Source organism: Bipolaris zeicola, assembly GCF_000523435.1.
Source record: "Bipolaris zeicola 26-R-13 unplaced genomic scaffold scaffold_182, whole genome shotgun sequence".
In the NCBI taxonomy this organism is placed as follows: Eukaryota; Fungi; Ascomycota; class Dothideomycetes; order Pleosporales; family Pleosporaceae; genus Bipolaris; species Bipolaris zeicola.
Genome location: NW_006912231.1, coordinates 35001 through 53593, shown reverse-complemented (window position 1 = coordinate 53593; position 18593 = coordinate 35001). Strand labels below are relative to the sequence as shown.

General features: G+C 53.2%; 6 protein-coding genes across 6 annotated transcripts; 2 read left to right on the top strand and 4 right to left on the bottom strand.

Annotated features, from left to right (window-relative positions):
- Positions 1-490: 490 nt before the first annotated feature.
- On the bottom strand, positions 491-1345 carry COCCADRAFT_7876 (uncharacterized protein; the record flags this gene model as incomplete). The annotated part of the gene is made up of 2 exons (XM_007717488.1): positions 491-826; positions 887-1345. 2 exons carry the CDS (start codon positions 1343-1345, stop codon positions 491-493), a joined length of 795 nt encoding a protein of 264 aa, XP_007715678.1.
- Positions 1346-5497: 4152 nt separating this feature from the next.
- COCCADRAFT_105041 (uncharacterized protein) lies at positions 5498-6289 on the top strand (the record flags this gene model as incomplete). The annotated part of the gene is made up of 1 exon (XM_007717505.1): positions 5498-6289. The coding sequence occupies one exon, from the start codon at positions 5498-5500 to the stop codon at positions 6287-6289; it is 792 nt and encodes a 263-aa protein (XP_007715695.1).
- A 788-nt stretch (positions 6290-7077) lies between these two features.
- Positions 7078-8896, bottom strand: COCCADRAFT_7874 (uncharacterized protein; the record flags this gene model as incomplete). The annotated part of the gene is made up of 2 exons (XM_007717487.1): positions 7078-8185; positions 8247-8896. 2 exons carry the CDS (start codon positions 8894-8896, stop codon positions 7078-7080), a joined length of 1758 nt encoding a protein of 585 aa, XP_007715677.1.
- Positions 8897-10112: 1216 nt separating this feature from the next.
- On the bottom strand, positions 10113-12310 carry COCCADRAFT_105040 (uncharacterized protein; the record flags this gene model as incomplete). The annotated part of the gene is made up of 5 exons (XM_007717504.1): positions 10113-10549; positions 10601-11696; positions 11757-11946; positions 12003-12119; positions 12186-12310. 5 exons carry the CDS (start codon positions 12308-12310, stop codon positions 10113-10115), a joined length of 1965 nt encoding a protein of 654 aa, XP_007715694.1.
- A 1201-nt stretch (positions 12311-13511) lies between these two features.
- Positions 13512-15490, top strand: COCCADRAFT_29016 (uncharacterized protein; the record flags this gene model as incomplete). The annotated part of the gene is made up of 3 exons (XM_007717490.1): positions 13512-13952; positions 14419-14633; positions 14686-15490. The coding sequence occupies 3 exons, from the start codon at positions 13512-13514 to the stop codon at positions 15488-15490; spliced, it is 1461 nt and encodes a 486-aa protein (XP_007715680.1).
- A 1262-nt stretch (positions 15491-16752) lies between these two features.
- Positions 16753-18585, bottom strand: COCCADRAFT_7871 (uncharacterized protein; the record flags this gene model as incomplete). The annotated part of the gene is made up of 1 exon (XM_007717486.1): positions 16753-18585. One exon carries the CDS (start codon positions 18583-18585, stop codon positions 16753-16755), a length of 1833 nt encoding a protein of 610 aa, XP_007715676.1.
- Positions 18586-18593: the final 8 nt, after the last annotated feature.

The following is an 18593-nucleotide window of genomic DNA, read 5'->3' as shown; positions in this document are numbered from 1 at the left end:
CACGATAACAGATACAATCAATCAATCCGCTTCCTCACTATAGTATTTGCAGCTGCAAGTTGATTCACCACGTGCACCTTTATCGTGCCAACAACGATTACATTGAAAAAAAAGCCACTTTCGGCTCGCTTCGAACAACCATGGAAGGATTCCAAATCCACAAATTTTTTTTGAACTAAAACATTCTTCCGCATTTGCTGGTCTCTAAATCTGGAAATAAAACTACATTAAGGAGGAGATGAAGAAGAAGAAAAAAAAAGCCATGTGGCCATGTAACAAATGCACACAAGCCACAAGAAAATCGCCAAAACATTATACCATGTCCTCTTCCTTTGCCTTGCCTTTTTTCCCCTATCAAGGCTAGCAAAGACCATGGACATTAAATCTGCGCTTTCGTCTGGTATCAATGACAATCATGAAAAAAAAAGTAGTAAAGAATCGAATAACAAAGAAAATCCCGCAATGGAGCGTTGTGCTGCATGGCCTTTGTTTACAAGGCAAAGATTGCGGCAGCGGCAGCGGCGAACAGGGCACCTACGCCGCCAACAGTCTTTGGTGCAGCACCGGGGAACTCTGCTGGGCTTGAAGAGGTGGCCGAGGGCGCGCTGGGGAAGGTGGGCTTGCCAGCAGTAGGCGCGGGAACAGTGCCGTTGTAGCCAGCGGCGCCAGTAGGGATGCTGTAACCGGTAGAGGCCATGGTCGAGGTGGAGCAGTCCTCGGACTTGGGGGGCTCCTCATTTGACTCGCCGTCGGCAACCTTTTCGAAGTTGGCACATCCAATGCGCGTCTTGTTGGCCAGGTGGAGCACGAATGAGAGCGAACCAAACTATTATGGTGTTAGTAAATCATGACCTTTCACAGTCTTGCAAGGTGGTTGGTAACTTACGAAAGCAGGGTCGGTAGGCAGAGTAGCAGAGTACAAGTCTGTGTACTCGGCGGAAAACTCTTGGGTGCTGAAGTTTCCGTACTTGCCGCTCAAGTCACCAGTCTGGCAGGTCTCGGGGGCGCTCGCGTTGCACGGCATGGTCTCGCCGTAGTGGTAAGGGTCCAAGTGAGCACCAGTGGCAGTGCAGTTGCCGTCGGCAGGGACAGGCTTAGCATGAATGTGGTACATGAACGGGCCGCCAGTGGCTGGGAGACCGGCAAAGTGAACGCTAAACTTGACACCCTTGCCGTCGGCAGCGGTGGTACCCTCAATGGTACCCGAGAGGGAGCTTCCCGCCTTCTGAGGAAGCGTAGCAACGTACTTTGCGCCGATGGGGTTGTTTGCTACTACGGGGGCGTTGGTAGACTGAGCGGTGACGGCAGAAGCCGCGGCCAGGATGGAGATGACGGAGACAAGCATCTTGATTGTATGTGTATGTATGGAACGGCGATCTGGTAAAGCAGACAAAGCGAGCGAGTGACTGTGTAGTGGTTTAGTAAAGTGAAGGTGGAAGCGCAAGCAATTTGTAGGTGAAGGGTAGGTGAAGGAAATGAAGTGGAGCAGGTGCCAAGTATATGTATATGAAGCGGCACAGCGGGAGTGCGACCAGGAAATTAGGAAAGCGCAACGCTTGTGACAGGAAGGAAACACAAAAGAAAATAGGGAGGAAACATGGACGTCATACTGGGGTCTGGGAAGGGAAGGAGCAAAGGAGGGCAAATAGAGCCGAGGGCAGGCTTACCGATATTAGAGCCTGGAGCTGACAAGTGTGTATACAGTAGTGCAGGTAGTATTAGTGTTTACACGAGGCGACCGAGGGCTGGAAGCAAAAGGGATTGGGAGAGAGGAGCTGTACAGGAACGAGGTGAGGATGGATAGGAAGATAGGCGGGGGCGAAAACTATATAGACGTGTGATGGTATGCTGAGAAGAGGCACGGCAGCAGCAGGGTCAGTCAGAGGTTGGGCCCATTGTCCACGTCGGCGGCAGTACTCTACTACTGCTAGTAGCAGAGTCAAAAGCAGGCGGGTCCTGCCACACGCCGCCTCTGGCGTGCACCCGTCGTACGTGCCTCGAAGCTTCGTCAAGGCGATTGCGGGCTAACAGCGAGTCGTTTTGGGCTGCCGGGGGCGTTGTCATTGGTGCAGTGGCAGGGCCGACAGGGCATTGGCTTGAAACCATGTTGTTTGTCGTGGGAGCTTGTGCATATCGACTGGTAGTTTCGAAACATCGCGGCGCATGGGCGCTTTGCTGGCCAATCATTGTGGGGGCGGGCGTGGTTCCTGAACCCCAGCTAACCTCACGTACGCACGCTGTAAGCCCGTCGCCTCCCAGCCAGCTGTGCCTTCAGCCACCCATCGCCTATTGCCAACCTTCCTCGACGCTCGAGGCTGGAGCCTGCACAAGTCTCATGCAGCCACTTCCCCCCTCTTCTCCCTCCTGCTTCTGTCCATCCTCACAGCTCGCCGTGTCCTTTTTTGTCCCATTGCCGTGTCTGCGACTGCTTTTGCGCAAACCTATCTTGTTTGGTCGTCATCTTCTCGCGCCAGTTCCGGCTGCGGGGGCCTAAGCTCCGCCAACTGCCGCGCCAGCGCCATGCATCAGCCTTGCAATCAATCCAATTTTAACCCCATACACTGCCAGAGCCTTAGGGAAACACTTTTTTCCTCGCGCTAGCCCTGGGCCGTTTCGCCCACCCAATACACCGTAACACACGCCAAACAGGCGTTCCTGAAGCCAGTGTTGCAAATGCCTTTTTTTTTGCTCCTCACTCATGATGCTGAGGCACGAACAGGGAGGGATCCACGGCACGGCAACAACGGATGTGAGATGAAGCGAGCCACCACAGTATTGCCGGCCAACTGACACCAAGCTTTATCGCCCAGTGTGACTCGCCCAATCACACCGCCTTGCCGCCTGCAAATCACGCAGGCTAATATACCATTGATTGATTGATTCCATCTGCTTTACTTCACACCTTAGCGTCCACAATCACAGCCCTCTTTCCCAAACAATCCAAGAGAAACACTTACAAAAACAGTGCCACACTCAATTGTGGATGCAGCAGCCACTGCAATAACCCACAACCCGCGCCACACTGCTCGACACTGAGACGCTCTCGTCATCCCCTCATGACTAGCCTTCTACCTCTTTCCTTGCTGACGACGCACATGTGGCCCTTGTCGTGGCCGACAGCTGCTCCCACATGATTTCTGGTCAAGATGCTCCATCGCTCCGATAGTATTATGCAGTATCCCATGCCTATACGGCCAGCTCTTCATCACTGCCACGGGGAAAAAAATCCAATTCGAGTAGAAGCAGCCCCAATCGAACTCGGTGTACACCGCATGGAGAGGGAGCGGTGTGCCGGATAGGGAAAGGCCTTTGGTTGCTCTGGTGGCAAGCGCACAATTACCCAGCTAGTGAAGAAGAATAGAGTGGTTAGAGCGTCAAGTTTCAGAGTCGAATTGGTTCATCCTGTGAGACTAGATGCTTTGTGAGATACTGAAAAGATAATTCCTATGGCATTGAGCGAGTAGCAGCGGCTCATGCTTGTGATAGAGAGCGAGCGCATACATTCATACATACCTAATGACATGATCTTTGCTCGATTGTGCATACATGGCATAAGTAGTACACAACCACTTCCTTGTCCATGAACCTGAGGTCTGTACCGCTGACGTGAGCAAGACTGTGGTTCATGCAGCTGTCTTCAAAAGAGCAACGTCAATGTGTATCGTATTCGACTTTGTAGCTAATCTTGGCATCGCACTACTCAACAGCGCTTGAACGTACTAAATGCAGTCTGACAGCCCTGACATTCAACTTACTAGTACTTTGGCTCCGGGTAATTCTTTAAATATTACCATCTTCTTGTCATAAACAACTCGACTTTGTCGCCTGTGTCCGTTGGAGCCTCATAGCGGATTGACATATGTGTTCGTGTGTGTGTGAGAGCGTCGAGAGTGCTTTCCCTATGCAGGTAAAGATATTCTTCTGCTCCGGCTTGCCGTATCCTTAGACTCGGTCATACTGGAATTCGACATCTAGCTCTTTCCACCAACGGCGCTGGGAAAGGGTATGCCACCTGGTATACATTGCTATGCTGTAGTTCAACCATCTTGTGCCTCTGCAATGTTCAATTTCACTGTTGGAAATTCGCAACATCTCTGTCAGCGTCACTGATGGTCAAGCGGCGCAGAGTCCAACTCTCGTAACTCTTGTCTACTCGATTATAGTGTTGTCATCATTTTGGAAGGGAAAGCATATTTCCGTCGTATGTTTTCTGAGAATGTTATATCCAAATCGCTGGGTCCTGGGCACAACACAAGGCAGACATATTCCTGGTTGGGATCGGTGTTGATATCGAAAAAAGGGTCCTTCTTCAAGAACCCTAGTCTTGGCAAAGTGTCCGTCAGTACAAACGGTAAGCCTCGATGCAGATCCGGTTGACCGACGATATAAAAAATGCTGCTAATCGTTGTACGGTAAGTAGCAGAGGGCGATTCAACGTATTCGATGTGAAAAATCCAAATGCGTACTTTGCGTTTATATATGTTTGGGAGATTGATACCAAGAGATTGGCTCACGCGATTATCATGCGCAAACCTGCTCAACCCCCAGTACGTACGTACTGTGTACTGCTTACCATGCGCATCTAGCTGCACTGCGTATGGCATCGACGAGATCTCCATCTATTGAGATGAGCATTGTCAGATCATCTCTAATCTAGATTCTTCAGTCTGCTGCACTACACTTAGTGGCTCTTGCTCAGAATATCTGGTAAAGACCCTGGTCGGTTTCCTTAGGCGAAGCTTTGACTGGGTAAAAGTAGCTTTCCACACACACACACACACACACACACACACACGCGCGCGCGCGCACGGATAGAGGATGAAGTCTAGAGATCAACTGGTGTGACGACAGGAATAACAATTGATTCTCACTAAAAGTGTTTCGTATCTGAAGCAATATTGGAGGTTCGTGTTTGTGCCTGACAGCGCATGAGGTGGTGCGTACGAGGTGGTGTGCATGTGGGCGGCGTAATCGGTCTACTGCAAGCAGGCGCAGCGCATCTTGGCCGTCGCTCGCAGGTTATGACAGAGACAAGTTCGGGGCAAGTTCGTCAGAGTTGCAAGCGTAATGGTGGGCGCAAGTAGGAAAAGATCATCAGGGCCTTGGACGTTGCCATGCATGTGTTGCGGGCCAGAGCCGTCGAATCCAGCGGTGAACCAATCAGGCTTTACGTCACCGTGCCAACGAATCCAGCCTGGGCAGAGACACCACAGCCGCACCGGCCGCGCGCCCATCTACACATCGACCTTGGCCAAACCGCACCACCTGCTGTCCATATTCCTTCCCGCTACTGTCAATTGTGTGCCGCTTAGCGCACCCATTGTTCTGTCTTCCCACTGCTCTTCCGCAACTTGTCCTGTGTGCTTGTCCGCTCCCCCAGCCATCTCCATATCGATAAATCGCTCGTTCTCCTGCCACACCGCAGCCTTTACTGGCGCAAGTCGCATCTCTTCTCCCGCACAACGCTCGCTCAGTCCACGACATCACCCTCTCGAAAATGCGTGCCGCCTTCGCCCCGCTGCTACTGGCACCGCTGGCAGCCCTCGCCGCACCCGATCTTGTCGCCGACTTTGAGCCCGCCATCGAGGGACTACCGAACAAAGTATACGACTCGATGCCCACGGCGCCGGCAGATGTACAACCCGAGCTCCTCAAAAGACAGGGCAACGCATGCGCAAACAACTATTTCGACTGCGCTCGCCTGGGCGCTCCGGGCCTCTGCTGCCCCCGAACGGCAGTGTGCTCCGCCGACCAAGCCGGCCATGTAGCATGCTGTCCTCAGGGCGCTGCATGCACCGGAGCTCTTGCCGCCCCAACAGCCAACCCCACGGCAACTACGTCAGTGCCATTTGTCATCGCCAGCACAACCACGGGCGGGCCCTTCGTGCAGCAGACGAACGGCGCAAACCACGGAAGCACGGTACAGAACCAATTCTACCCTTTCCCGTACATACCGACGACTTATCAAAACGCAGCTGCCTGCTCGTCCGCTTATACAAGCTGCCAAAGCGATGCTGCAAGCTGTACAAGTGCTCTTGCCAATGGCGCCCCGGGCGTAACCGTTTCCGCCCCCAACGGCGGCGCTACCATTACCGCCATTCCGAGCGTCGGTCTCTCGTCTGCACAGAGCATTTGCTCAAGCTTGAGTAGCTTGGGCTGCTCCCAGTTGACTGTCGAGGCTTGTCGTGCGTTTGACGGTAATGGAAACGCTGCATGGAGGGCACCTTGCCGCGATTACCTCATGACTGCTGGAGTTGCCCTCGGCATAGCCGGTCAGCTTCTCACATAATTTGCGGTTTCTAAAGCGAGAGATATACAGTCTAGTCACTTTCGATTCTAATGTGGATACATAATGGCTGGAATGTGGATGTGGATTTTCCTTTTTCAAAATACTTGTCAACAGACTGGGAACAGAGTTGGTTTCAAAAAAACTAATAACTCGTGCTTCGGCACTCGAGGTCATGTGGTTTTTTTCGCTCTTTGTTTCCGATTTTGTTTCTCTCTGTCTCCTTCCTCTTTTTGGCATTCTTTTTGGCGTTTTTTTATGGAAGCGACTTTCTCCCTCAGCGATGTTTTCATGTGCCAATTGACAGATACGAAGTTCACAAGAGAGTGAAAGAGAGAGAGAATGCAGCTTATGCCTTTTGTCGCCGTATATATATGTACTGCATGAGTGGTTTTTTGTAGATATGTGCACAATCAAAATGTTTATCCATCTATCTTTTTACTCGGATCTGATGATGTCATGACGAAGGAAGATTGTGTAACTGTTTTCTGCTTGTGTCATTTTTGATCCGGTGGCGATGGCACCAGAGATATGTACGTACATTCATCAGTCCGAAGCCATGAAGGATATGTATCGAGATGTATGTTCCAAAAGTAAGAAAACGGGACTAAATACACAAAGTAGTTACTATACTTGAAATTTCTTCGTACAATGTATAATGGTATCACAATATGAACATCAAGTACTTTTCCATCCCTTTCCCACTATATACATACACACCGATGCAACCACCCATAAGCTAAATCGCAGTATAAACCCCACATCACCCTACTCATACACACATCCACCCCTCAAAGCCTCTGAACCGGCTCCACCCTCGCCGCAACAACCCCATCAATCCTCTCAAAACTACTCTTCCGACTCACTTCCTCGCCATTGCCAAAATCCTTTTGTTTCAACTCCCAACTCCCAATCCTTTCATGCCCCCTTTTCGCATCCGCACCCGCCGCACCCTCACTAGTAAGTCTCAAATCGGCATCGGAAGCAAGTTTCGCCACGCCCTTGAAACCTCCTAATCCCCTTCCCTTAGCACTACCATCGTTGTCATGATTGACGCTGCGTTGCGGCCGGTGCACGCGCACACCGCCAAACACCATGACGAGGGCGAAAACAATGGCAGCGACGACGAGCGTGACGACGGCGCCAATGATTCCGCCTACGACGGGTGAAAGGCGGGATTTGAGTTCGCGGATGGAGGAAGGGGAGGAAGAAGGTAAGTCATCGAGACTCTTTTTTGCTTCGGCGCCCCAGCAGAATAGGCTGCCGCTGTTGCATGTGCGGCACCAGTCCGATATGCCGGATACGGCCATTGCGCTGAATTGGCGCTCGAATTCGGTCCAGGACATGTCTGTGTTTGAGGGGCCGTGGTTGAATAGAGGGTATGCGACGAGTTGTTTGTCATCTGTGGTGGCGTTGTGGAAGGAGAAGCGGACCCAGAGGTTTTCGGGGTTGGGGTTCTGGTCTTTGGTTGTGCTGAAGAGCTCGAAGATGAGGGAGGAGGCGTAGGAAGGGATGGATTTGAAAGACGGGGATTTGGTGTCGAGGTTGAGGAGCGAGATGAGACCTAGCATTGCGTCTTCCTCGCCAAAGTAAAAGGTTAGGCGCGGGGATGGGGTGCTCGAGTTGCTTGGGCTGGTTTTATCCGGGACTTGGAGTTTGAAGGTGTTGAGGATGGAGCTGGCGAGTGTCTTGCCTCCGATGGCTTGGTAGTTTGCATCCGTTGATAGGTCGGATGCGTTGCCGTAGAGGTGCCAGGCAACTTCGTCGGCAAGATGGCTGAGCTGATCATAGGCACCAGTGTAGTCAGAGTCGTTTGCTGATAGGGCCTTGTAGACGCTGGAGTTGTGCGAGTATTGGTAAGAGATGTAGTCGGATATCTCAAGAGCCGAGCGAGCATTACTATTGACACTGTCAGCTTCTCTGTGTAGTAGATACGAACTTATGTAATGCTTGAACTCACAAATATGCCTCGGGAAGTGTGCCTTCCAGCCAGTCTATGTTCAATTTCTTGAACAAATCGGCATTGGCCGCCTCCGTTTCCTTGAACTTTTCTGTTTCGAAAAAGTTCAGCGCAGCTACTTGCGCAAGAGGACAGTTTTGCGATCCAGAAACGAATCTTGAGTCTGGGTCTTCCAGTGCAGCAGCTTGGATACCAGCATACTGGTATCCGTTGAGCGGGTAGTCAACCTGGGTGCCATCTGCAAGGCGGCTAGCGACTTGTCCGGTTCCGTTGGAATTGCTGTTCGGAGGATATAGTCCCTGCATAAATGCCTGTGCAGAAGAAACAAGGTACGGTTTTTCCAGAGTTTGAACTCTTATCTGGTCATTGTCTATGACATCGACTGACATTCCTGCAACATGCTCTACACCAAGCTTGTTTGGCGAGTCGCCAGCAATGTATCTTGTTCTGAAGTTTTCTCCGAGCGTGTACATTTGTTGGGCGCCTAGCGCCGTCAGGACCTGGGTATTGTTTCGTAGAATGGGTGTCCGTTCTCCAGTTCGAATAAAGGCGAAGGAGGCAAGCGTGTAGTGAGTACTATCATCTGAAGGAGCCTGGGCTACGACAAGCCCGGCCGAAGCCACAGCTGCAACCGAAATACGCACGAGCATGCTGACAGCTTTTTTTTTGAATTTGTATAATCTAGTACCAGGGACAAGCTTGAGCATAGGCACTGGGATTGCATCTTTATTTATTCTTAATGAATGCGGCACAGGCAACTAGCTGCATATCCACCTTCAAGGCAAACCGGCAACTAATTAGGCTACCCGCCAGAAGAAACAAGCCACAGGCTCGTAGCTCCCCAATTACGGCGGTGACTAGCGGCCTAAAGAAGAAGTAGCGTAGAATGAAATCCCATCTATTTACGCGCTGCATGCCTGAGTGGGGCGCATTGCGGCGTATTGTCCCACCCTGCAGCAATAGTGTTTACTGTGTCGACTAAAAACCAATGCGCAGGCCAATAACTTCGACTGTACATCGCTCAACCTCGACAGATGCACGCGCGAGAAAATTGCATGGCGTGGTGTTTATGGGCTTCCAAATCAGCCAGATTGCATGCATTTCAGCATCATGAGAAATGATATGACTGTTTCCCCTTGAAGGATCCCGCTGGACTGTCAAACGTGGTGGGTCGGGGCCGAGTAGCAGTGCAGTGGTTAGTGTCTGCTGGTCCTAAGCTGTGATTGACTGTTCTCATATAAGGCCATGGCCGCCATACCGTATGTGGCTACTGCTCCATGTAAGTGAACGCTTCTTGACAGCATCACCGACCACCGGTCAAAGGAAACACGCCATGTCTTCAGGTACAATTCAAGTCACGGCACATTGGAATTACTATTTGTCGCACGTGGACGGGAGGTAACCACAAATGTACATTGCATGCAGCCCAGCCGTCGACTATTTGACCTTGCGCAGGACGCCTTCTATGGATGCATGTGCATGTGCATGCGGTGTACTCATGACAAGCTTTACTGGTGTGAAAAGGGTGGAGTTTAAATGTAGAAGCGGCTCATCTCAACCTAATTTTCAACACGGTCCAACCCACACTTGGGCAAGGCTGGACCTGTCATTGAATTGAGGCCTCCCACTAACCTCGCCACAAGCTGCCGATCCACCCGGCTTAAAGAACTCTTCTCGCATAGCAAACTCAGTTACTTGTTTGTTTGATATTAAATAAGATATCTCTGCCAACGACTGGCAAGTATTGCTACAGCGGCCTTGCGATGCAGTTCAAGGCCTTTGTCCACCGCGCTCAAAACGCCTATTTCGGTCTACTATCAAGCGACTAGAACCGGACATACCCTTGGCTTTTTGTAAAGCACTACTCTACAAGCTAACCTCAACACGGCCCTCGGCACCTGGCGCACCACCAGACTGCAGCGAAGGCAGCAGGTAGGTGATATCATCCCAAGGATGCCTGTAGAGGCCAGTGCGCAGCCTCTTCTGGTCGAGGAAGTGAGCAATCAGACCGATACTTCGGCCGAGAACGAAGAGACCGTTGAGTACACCCATCTTCAGGTAGTCCTCAGCCTCTTCGTTGGAGAAAGCACCACCGTTGCGGACAAGGTCAACAAAGCAGACAGCAATGCAACCGTCAACGTTGAGAATCAGGTTGTCCTTCTTGGACGTTGTGACTGACTCGACGGCAAGAGCGTAGTCGAGCAGCTTGGTGCTGGGGAAGTTCTTCTTGACGTACTCCTTGACGAGCTCGACACGAAGATCGGGGTTGTTGCGGGACTTGATCCTGTGGCCAATACCGGGGACTGGGCAATGTTAGCTATTGCACTCACAAATCTCTTCCCAAAGTCACTTACTCAGCTTGTTCTCTTTCCTCATTGTGTCAACAAAGTCACGAGGGCTGAGACCCTTGTCAAAGGCCTTGCTGAACTCTTCAGCAGCACCGTCAAGCGCACCACCGAAGCGCGATCCAATGGTCAAAAGACCAGAAACCAAGGCACTGATGAGATCCTTGCCGGCACGTGTGGTGATGATGGTGTTCATGGCACCAGAGACGGCGGGACCGTGATCGGCAGTCAACATGAGCACCATCTCGAGGAAACGGCTAGCGTAGTTGGGCAGACGGCGACGGAACCAGAGGAGCGACATGACACCACCGATACCAATCTCCTCCTTGAAGACGTCAGAGATGGGCATACCAGCGTAGAGCAGCTCCTGGCCACGGTCATCGGAAATGGTGGAAATGAAAGCAGCAGGCTTTCGGATGAGACCGAGTTCCTGTGCCCATGAGTAGTCAATGGGGATCTTGGGAACAACGGGCTCGGGCTTGGGAACAATGGTTCCGTCCTTGACCAGCTTCTGGTAGACCTGGGCAAGAGTGTTGGGCATGTCCTCAAAGGTCTCTGGCACGTAGATACCAGCTTCCCTCATGGTCTTGTTCTTGGTGGCCGCAGTCTCGAGCTGAGAGTTGGCGAAAGAACCAGCGTGACCAAATTGCACCTCGGTCTTGAGCATACCGGCAACGGTACCAATAGCCCAAGCAACAATGGGCTTGGTGACCTGGCCAGACTTGACGGCCTCAATGACGCGGTATTCCTCAACACCACCGACCTCACCGAGCAGCACAATGATCTTGCAGTCGGGGTCGGACTGGTATCGGAGAACGTGGTCAATGAAAGTAGTACCGGGGTACCTGTCACCACCAATGGCAACACCCTCGAGCACACCATCGGTAGTGTTGGCAATGATGTTGTTCAGCTCGTTGGACATACCTCCAGACTTGGAGACGTATGAGACGGAGCCGGGGCGGTAGAGCTTCGAGGCAACAATGTTGTCCATCATACCACCAGTGTTTCCAATCTTGAACGCACCGGGCTTGATGCCACCAACGGTGGCGGGGCCGATAATGGTAATACCCTTCTTCTGGGCAACGTGGAGAATCTCGCGAGCACGCTAACCAATGTCAGTTTTTGCTCCATTTTCCAAGATGCAAGAATTGTCCCGGGGACTTACGCGCTCGGGAACACCCTCGGCGATGATGGCAATGCACTTAATCTGGGGGAATTCCATCAACTCCATGGTGGATTGGTAGACGGAGCGCGACGAGGCAAAGTTGACGACGGTGTCAACATCGCTGTGCTTGCCAACGGCCTTCTCGACGGTCTGGTATACGGGCAGCAGCGTCTCGCTGGTTCCCCAGTACCTGGTTGTTGTCAGACGAGCAGTCACACCAAAGTGGGACGATTGCTTGGCACGCACATTTTGCTAACGAACTGGCCGCCGAATGTGTAGATGATACCGGCGACCGAGGGCTGCTTGCGCTTGCAGATGAAGTCGAAGTCGAGCATGCCCTGGACGGCACGGGGCTGCAGTCCGCTGTTGCCGGCATGTTAGAGAGGTGCTCGGCTGCATTGGGGGCAGGGCGGGGGTGTGTTTTCTTACTAGACGAAGCATCGTGTCCTCGGGTGGAAGAGGGTATGGGCGGCCGGAGGGCTCAAGGGCCTCGAGGGGGCGGCAAAGCGACGGATGTTGTCGTTGGCCGCCTGGGCAGGCGCTGAGGAGGACATGGTGGCCGTGTGTGTATGGGAGCGTCACTTGTCGAAGGGAGGCTTCGGGGAATTTCTGGGGAGGGCAGAGGGTCAGTCGGGCCCAGGCTCTTGTATGTATGGAGTGCAGCCGTGGACAGTTAGGCGCGGCGGCAATGGCTGGCGGAAGGGATCGCAGAGGAGGGAGTTTGCGATGGGGGAAAAAATGCAGCAGGCTAGGTGTAGGGGCCAGACAGGCACGAGGGGAATAGAAGCGGAGCGGAGGGGATCGAGAGGGGAACTGACCTTATGGGTGCAATGCCGGGCGAGGGGCAGTGCGGAAGATGCTTGGACAATTTAGGAGAAGGTTGCGAGGAGAGAACAACGTTTGTGGCCGATGGTGTGGGCGCCTGCTCTGTTGGTCTGCTGGCGGTGTTGAGCTGGAGACTGAGCTGCACAAACTAAATCGCTGCGGCGCTAGGCCCAAGACCCGAGCGGTGAACGGGGACCCGAATGTCTTGCTTGTCGTTGCCAACGCCGCCCCTCGGAGTCGGGACAACCATTGCAATTCGCACGGAAAGGCAACCACCAGCCATTGTCTCCGGCGCCCGCTGCCATAGTCCGCCTCCAAGGGGAAAAGTCCGCCTGGTGGGCAAAGTCCGCCCCAAAGCCGTCGGGATTGCGCTGCTTTCGGGTAGTTACCATGTTGTCGAGGGGCACAGACGCCCTCCCGCTGTTCCTGTGGCCATGGTGGGGTGGGTCGGCGGTGATAGGCCAGCAACCCGCCGAATAGCCTAGCCCTGCATTTGCCTGCACCCTCCCAAGCTCAACACGCAAGGAAAAAACACCAGACCGCCTCGCAAGCCTCGACTGCCCGCCGTCTGACCATTGCCCTTTTTGCCATCAATTCTTTCTGATTCTTTCTGCTCCTGCTGCCCCCTGTGTCCAACCACCCCCAACAAATATAGGTTCGTGCCGCCAGCCCCGCCCTGCCAGTTTGCATCTTGTCGTCCCGGCCCCCTCACCATCGTTGTCCGAAGTCGTCGCTGTCGTCGGACATTGCCCAACGCCCCATTTCTCACCCCGACATTGCTGCCAGCATTGGCTCTGCTCTTCTCTTGCTCCTCCTTCCTTGCCATATCTCCTTGCAGTCCCTTGCCTCGCCCGCAACCTGCTCCTTCTTCTCCTCTTTTCTCTCCCATCCATACTCACCACCTCTAGTGCAGTCTGACCCAGCTTCACAATGTCAGCAAAGTCCATCCTCGAGGCCGACGGCAAGGCCATCCTCAACTACCACCTCACCCGCGCCCCGGTCATCAAGCCCACTCCTCTGCCTGCCCAGGCTACACACAACCCTCCCCCCAAGCTTGCATCGCTGTACTTCCCCGCCGACGAGGATGTCAAGGGCATCCTCGACCAGGCAGAGGCTACATACCCATGGCTGCTGACCCCCGGCTCCAAGTTCGTTGCAAAGCCAGATCAGCTCATCAAGAGGCGAGGCAAGAGCGGTCTGCTGGCCTTGAACAAGACCTGGCCCGAGGCGCGTGAGTGGATCGAGGCGAGGGCAGGAAAGGAGCAGCGTGTCGAGACTGTCGATGGTGTCCTGAGACAGTTCTTGGTCGAGCCCTTTGTCCCCCATCCCCAAGACACCGAGTACTACATCAACATCAACTCCGTCCGAGAGGTACGTTCACCGTGTTTCTAATTTTTTTTCTTCGTCTCTTTTCTTCATTTCTTTACTTCGAGTCGTTTCAAGTCGGTTTGTGCGAGAACGCCGCCTGGCACAGTGCCAGGTGTGGAAAAGACATGTTTGGGTGTGCTGGGCGTAAGCTGCGCAAGAGCGTGCGGTGCGGGTAGGCTGGCTCAAGCACACGGGCGTACCGCCTGGTTTTGTTTGAAGGCGGGCCGGACGAAGGGAACACTCACCGACCCACTTCTGCAAAGCACCTACTCCTTTGCGATGCGCACGTCCACTTTCACATGTCAATTCTCCAGGCGCTTGCAGCGTATTACGCCCCTCTACCGGGTTTTATCATTCCAGGCCCTTGGTGTTGCGGCTCTTGCCAGCTGCATTTGTGTGGGCCACTGCGCGATCTTGCCAATCCTGCCAATCTTAGCCCGATCTAGCCGCTAACATCTGCACTTGATAGGGCGACTGGATCCTCTTCACCCACGAAGGCGGTGTCGACGTTGGCGATGTTGACGAGAAGGCAGAGAAGCTTCTCATCCCCGTCGACCTCAAGGAGTACCCTTCAAATGAGGAGATTGCCGCTACTCTCCTGAAGAAGGTTCCCCAGGGTGTACATAACGTCCTCGTTGACTTCATCTCAAGATTATATGCCGTCTACGTCGACTGCCAGTTCACGTAAGCTATCTGTCTGCGGCGCCTACTACTTGCCACTAATGCACTGCTGCAGCTACCTCGAGATTAACCCCCTCGTCGTCATCCCCAACGAGGAAAAGACATCAGCTGAGGTTCACTTCCTTGATCTTGCTGCCAAGCTCGACCAAACTGCTGAGTTCGAGTGCGGTGCTAAGTGGGCTATTGCCCGTAGTGCAAATGCGCTCGGAATAGCTGCTGCTCCCGCAAAGGATGGTAAGACTACCATCGATGTCGGCCCCCCAATGGAGTTCCCTGCTCCTTTCGGTCGTGAGATGAGCAAGGAGGAGGCATACATTGCCGAGATGGACGCAAAGACTGGTGCTTCTCTCAAGCTGACCATTCTCAACGCCACTGGCCGTGTCTGGACCCTAGTTGCTGGTGGTGGTGCCTCCGTCGTCTACGCCGACGCTATCGCCTCTGCTGGCTTCGCTAGTGAGCTTGCCAACTACGGTGAATACTCTGGTGCCCCCACCGAGACCCAGACCTTCCACTACGCCCGTACTGTCCTTGACCTCATGCTCAGGGCACCTCAACACGAGGAGGGCAAGGTTCTCTTCATTGGTGGTGGTATTGCCAACTTCACCAACGTTGCTTCGACCTTCAAGGGTGTCATTCGCGCTCTGAGGGAAGTCGCTCCTCTCCTCATTGAGCACAAGGTCCAGATCTGGATCCGTCGTGCTGGTCCCAACTACCAGGAAGGTCTCAAGAACATCAAGAGCGTCGGCCAAGAGCTCGGCCTCAACATGCACGTTTACGGCCCCGAGATGCACGTGTCGGGTATTGTGCCCTTGGCTCTGATTCCCGGCAAGACAACGGACATTAAGGAGTTCTCTGGTTAAGCGCGTGCTTTGTATATTAGGGTCGCGGGTGTAAATTGGGAACTGCTAAAGGCTCATGATGATGGCTAGACAAAGAGTTGATGTTTGACAACTGTGCACGGCGTGAAGAGTGCTGTGGCCAAGCCAGTGTTGCTTTGCCTGGCGTATATGCCCGATGCATATGGTTGTTCAACCAAAGGAATATAACATTTAATAACTTCCATTGTGTGTTCTTCCCTCTTTCTCTACATGTGCTCCATCTATGATTAGTGATGATGCAAAAATGGAGTCATGATGGATGATGGATGTGGTAGTTTGTAGAGTGACAATGTTCTGTCGTCAGCTGAAGTGAAGTTGATTAGTGGATAGACAAGGTGTGCTTGATTGGCTATTTTCCTTTGTCGGGTTTGCAAGTATTTGTAGGTAATGTGGTAGAGAGAGAGTGTGTGTGTGTGTGAGTGAGTGAGTGAGTGAAGGAGTAGAATGCAACAAAAAAAGACAAAAACAAAAATATCAGTCGATACACCAGCCCGCCAAGCCACATTCCAACCCCAATAAGAGTAATCCAGCACCGCCGTCCCATGGTGAACACCAGACTGCAGAATTTCTTCCCTCGTCAAGTTGCGTTCATTGCTTAGGTCCCTCCAGCATCACTGGTTACCCGAGTGAGTGAATAAAAGGACACCACGAGACTCGAACTGGGCTCCTGCTGAGGTGGAGACAGGAAGGTGGATGGGGATGACGGTGTACCTTCTGATGAAGACCCGTTACAGGTGGCGAGTTGCGGAATCAGTAACTTTATGATGATGTGTTTTAGGGTGAATACGATAACAGCTAGGGAAGAGGAAAGGTGGTACAGTGGTGTCTCTGATAAGCTGATAATGGAAGTGGGGAAACTGGATTGCGGGGGCGCGGTGCTTGGGACGACGGGTTTGAGGGCTTATCTTTCCCCCTCTCCCTCCCCTCTTTACCCACTTTATCTTGCGTGGCTGCCAACATTACATACACACACTCAGATTCTCATACACGCTGTGTATCGTAATTCTTCAACATGCTGAAAATTTCAATGCAAAACTATCAAATGAGGGGTTTAACCAAAAGACCAGATCAGGCCAGACCAGATGGATACAATGCACATCGACAAGATAAAATCACGTAGGAGCAATGACGCGAGAAACCCAATGAAGCACAATGACAGAGACAAAAAACTCCCTTCGCCATGCATAAAAACAATAAACAGACAAACAGGCAATGGATAAGGAAAATGAGATGTGTCTAGGGTGTTATACAGCAATGCCCTTTCGCTTCCAACCACCAGGGCCTCTCCATGCCCAGAGGAAAAGGCCCATAGCGAACCAAACACTAATAGTCATGGCCCAGAAGGTGGGCGCATAGCATGCCTTGCCATGGCAAAGAACGTCTTCTGGGTCTTTTTCAACACCAGCCTCGGCACTGTTTGCGGCTTTCTGGTACACGGTAGCGTATACGGCGCCCCAGAGGGTCGCGCCTGCAGCAGGCGTCATGGCCAGAATGCCCCAATTAGTTCCAAAGTTCTCGACGCCCCAGACGACAGAGACAACAATGGGAGTGAGGGAAAACACGGCGCCATAGCCCGCACCGATGAGGGCGGAAACAACCGCGAAGCGAGAGGCGTGGTTCTGGACCCAACCAGTTGCAAGCAGGAGCTGTCCGAGGGAGAGGAGGAAAGCGAATGCTACAAGGAAAGTAATGCGAGACACGGTGAACTTTCGGGGCTGCTCAGGAGGCGGCAGGGACGACACAGAGTTTGCGACTGACTCTGGGTTGCGGCGATGCTGGTGCGACTGTGCGACAGGAGCAAGGATGTCAGAGAGTGTGCCGGTAGCCAAGCGAGCGAGGGTCGAGGTAATGGCGACAATCGACACGTGGGTGGCTGGTGAGGTATTGGTTGCGACGTTAGCAGGTGTGAGTGTCTCGATAATGGTGCCTAGGTTGTTGATGAAGGCCTCACCGGGTCCAGTCACGAGGAAGAAGCCAGCTGCCAGCCACCACATGGTCGGGTCCATGATGAAAAGACGCGTTTCTTCGTTTAGAAGCCACGTCTTCTTGCGGGCCTCCTCTTCTGCCTTTGCTTTCAGACGCTCGGCTTCAGACTGTAGGAAGTCAAAGGTCGAGTCAGACAGGTCCTGCGTTTCCATGGTGCCGTAGCCATGGTGCTGTGCAGCTTGGTGAAAGAAGCCATCACGCTGTAGAAGACCCGATCTCTCGAGCTCGTCAACAGCCTCGTCGATCATCTCTTCCTCGTCGACGATGCGTAGAGCGAAGAAGCCGACAGTTCCGACACAAAGGAGCAGGATGCCCAAGAAAAGGAAGAAGCGGAAGACGTCGACATCTCCCCTGGTTCCATCGGCGTTCTTCTCGTACAACAAGCGGCTTCCAACCTGGCTTTGCCACATGCCGCTCAGTCCAAATGAGGCAATGGGTACCGCCAAAGCCACACCTTTGCTATTACCACGGCCAAAGTTCTTTGCGCATGTCGTGACGGCAGATAGGTACATGCAACTCGTGCCCATGCCGACAAAGGCAAAAGCCAGGATCATGACACCAAAGGGCCATCCATGACCGCCAGCTGCAGGCGGCGGGCCGCTCCGGTATGCAAATGCAGCCAGAAAGTAGCCAGCGCCAAAGAGGACACCCGCGAGACCGGCGGGAACACCAGGGCCCAGACGATCGCAGAGGTATCCAAAGATGGGGACGAGGAGGTACAGGCCGAGCTCGGCCCCAATGGAGACGGCGTTGACCTGAACTTGGGTGTAATGCAGCTTGGACTGGAACAAATGTCCATAGAGAGAGAAGGCGGTGATGCTGCCGGCGCAGAGGCAGATGACGATGGCCCAGACAAAGCTGAGCCAGCGAAGTACGGCGCGCTGCATCTTGACGCGGTCTTGTTCGTAGATGCCCTCGGCAACCTGTTCAAAGAAACTACCGGCGTAGCTGGTGCCCTGGCTGCGTCGTTGTGACTCGGTGTCGCTGTCGGGGGCTAGGAGAGGGCGACGCGCGGGGTTTGAAGGATAGTCGAGCTTGTCGATGGTGGTGATGCCATTACCGCTATGCCGCTTGGAGGTCGGGGGTGACATGGGGGACG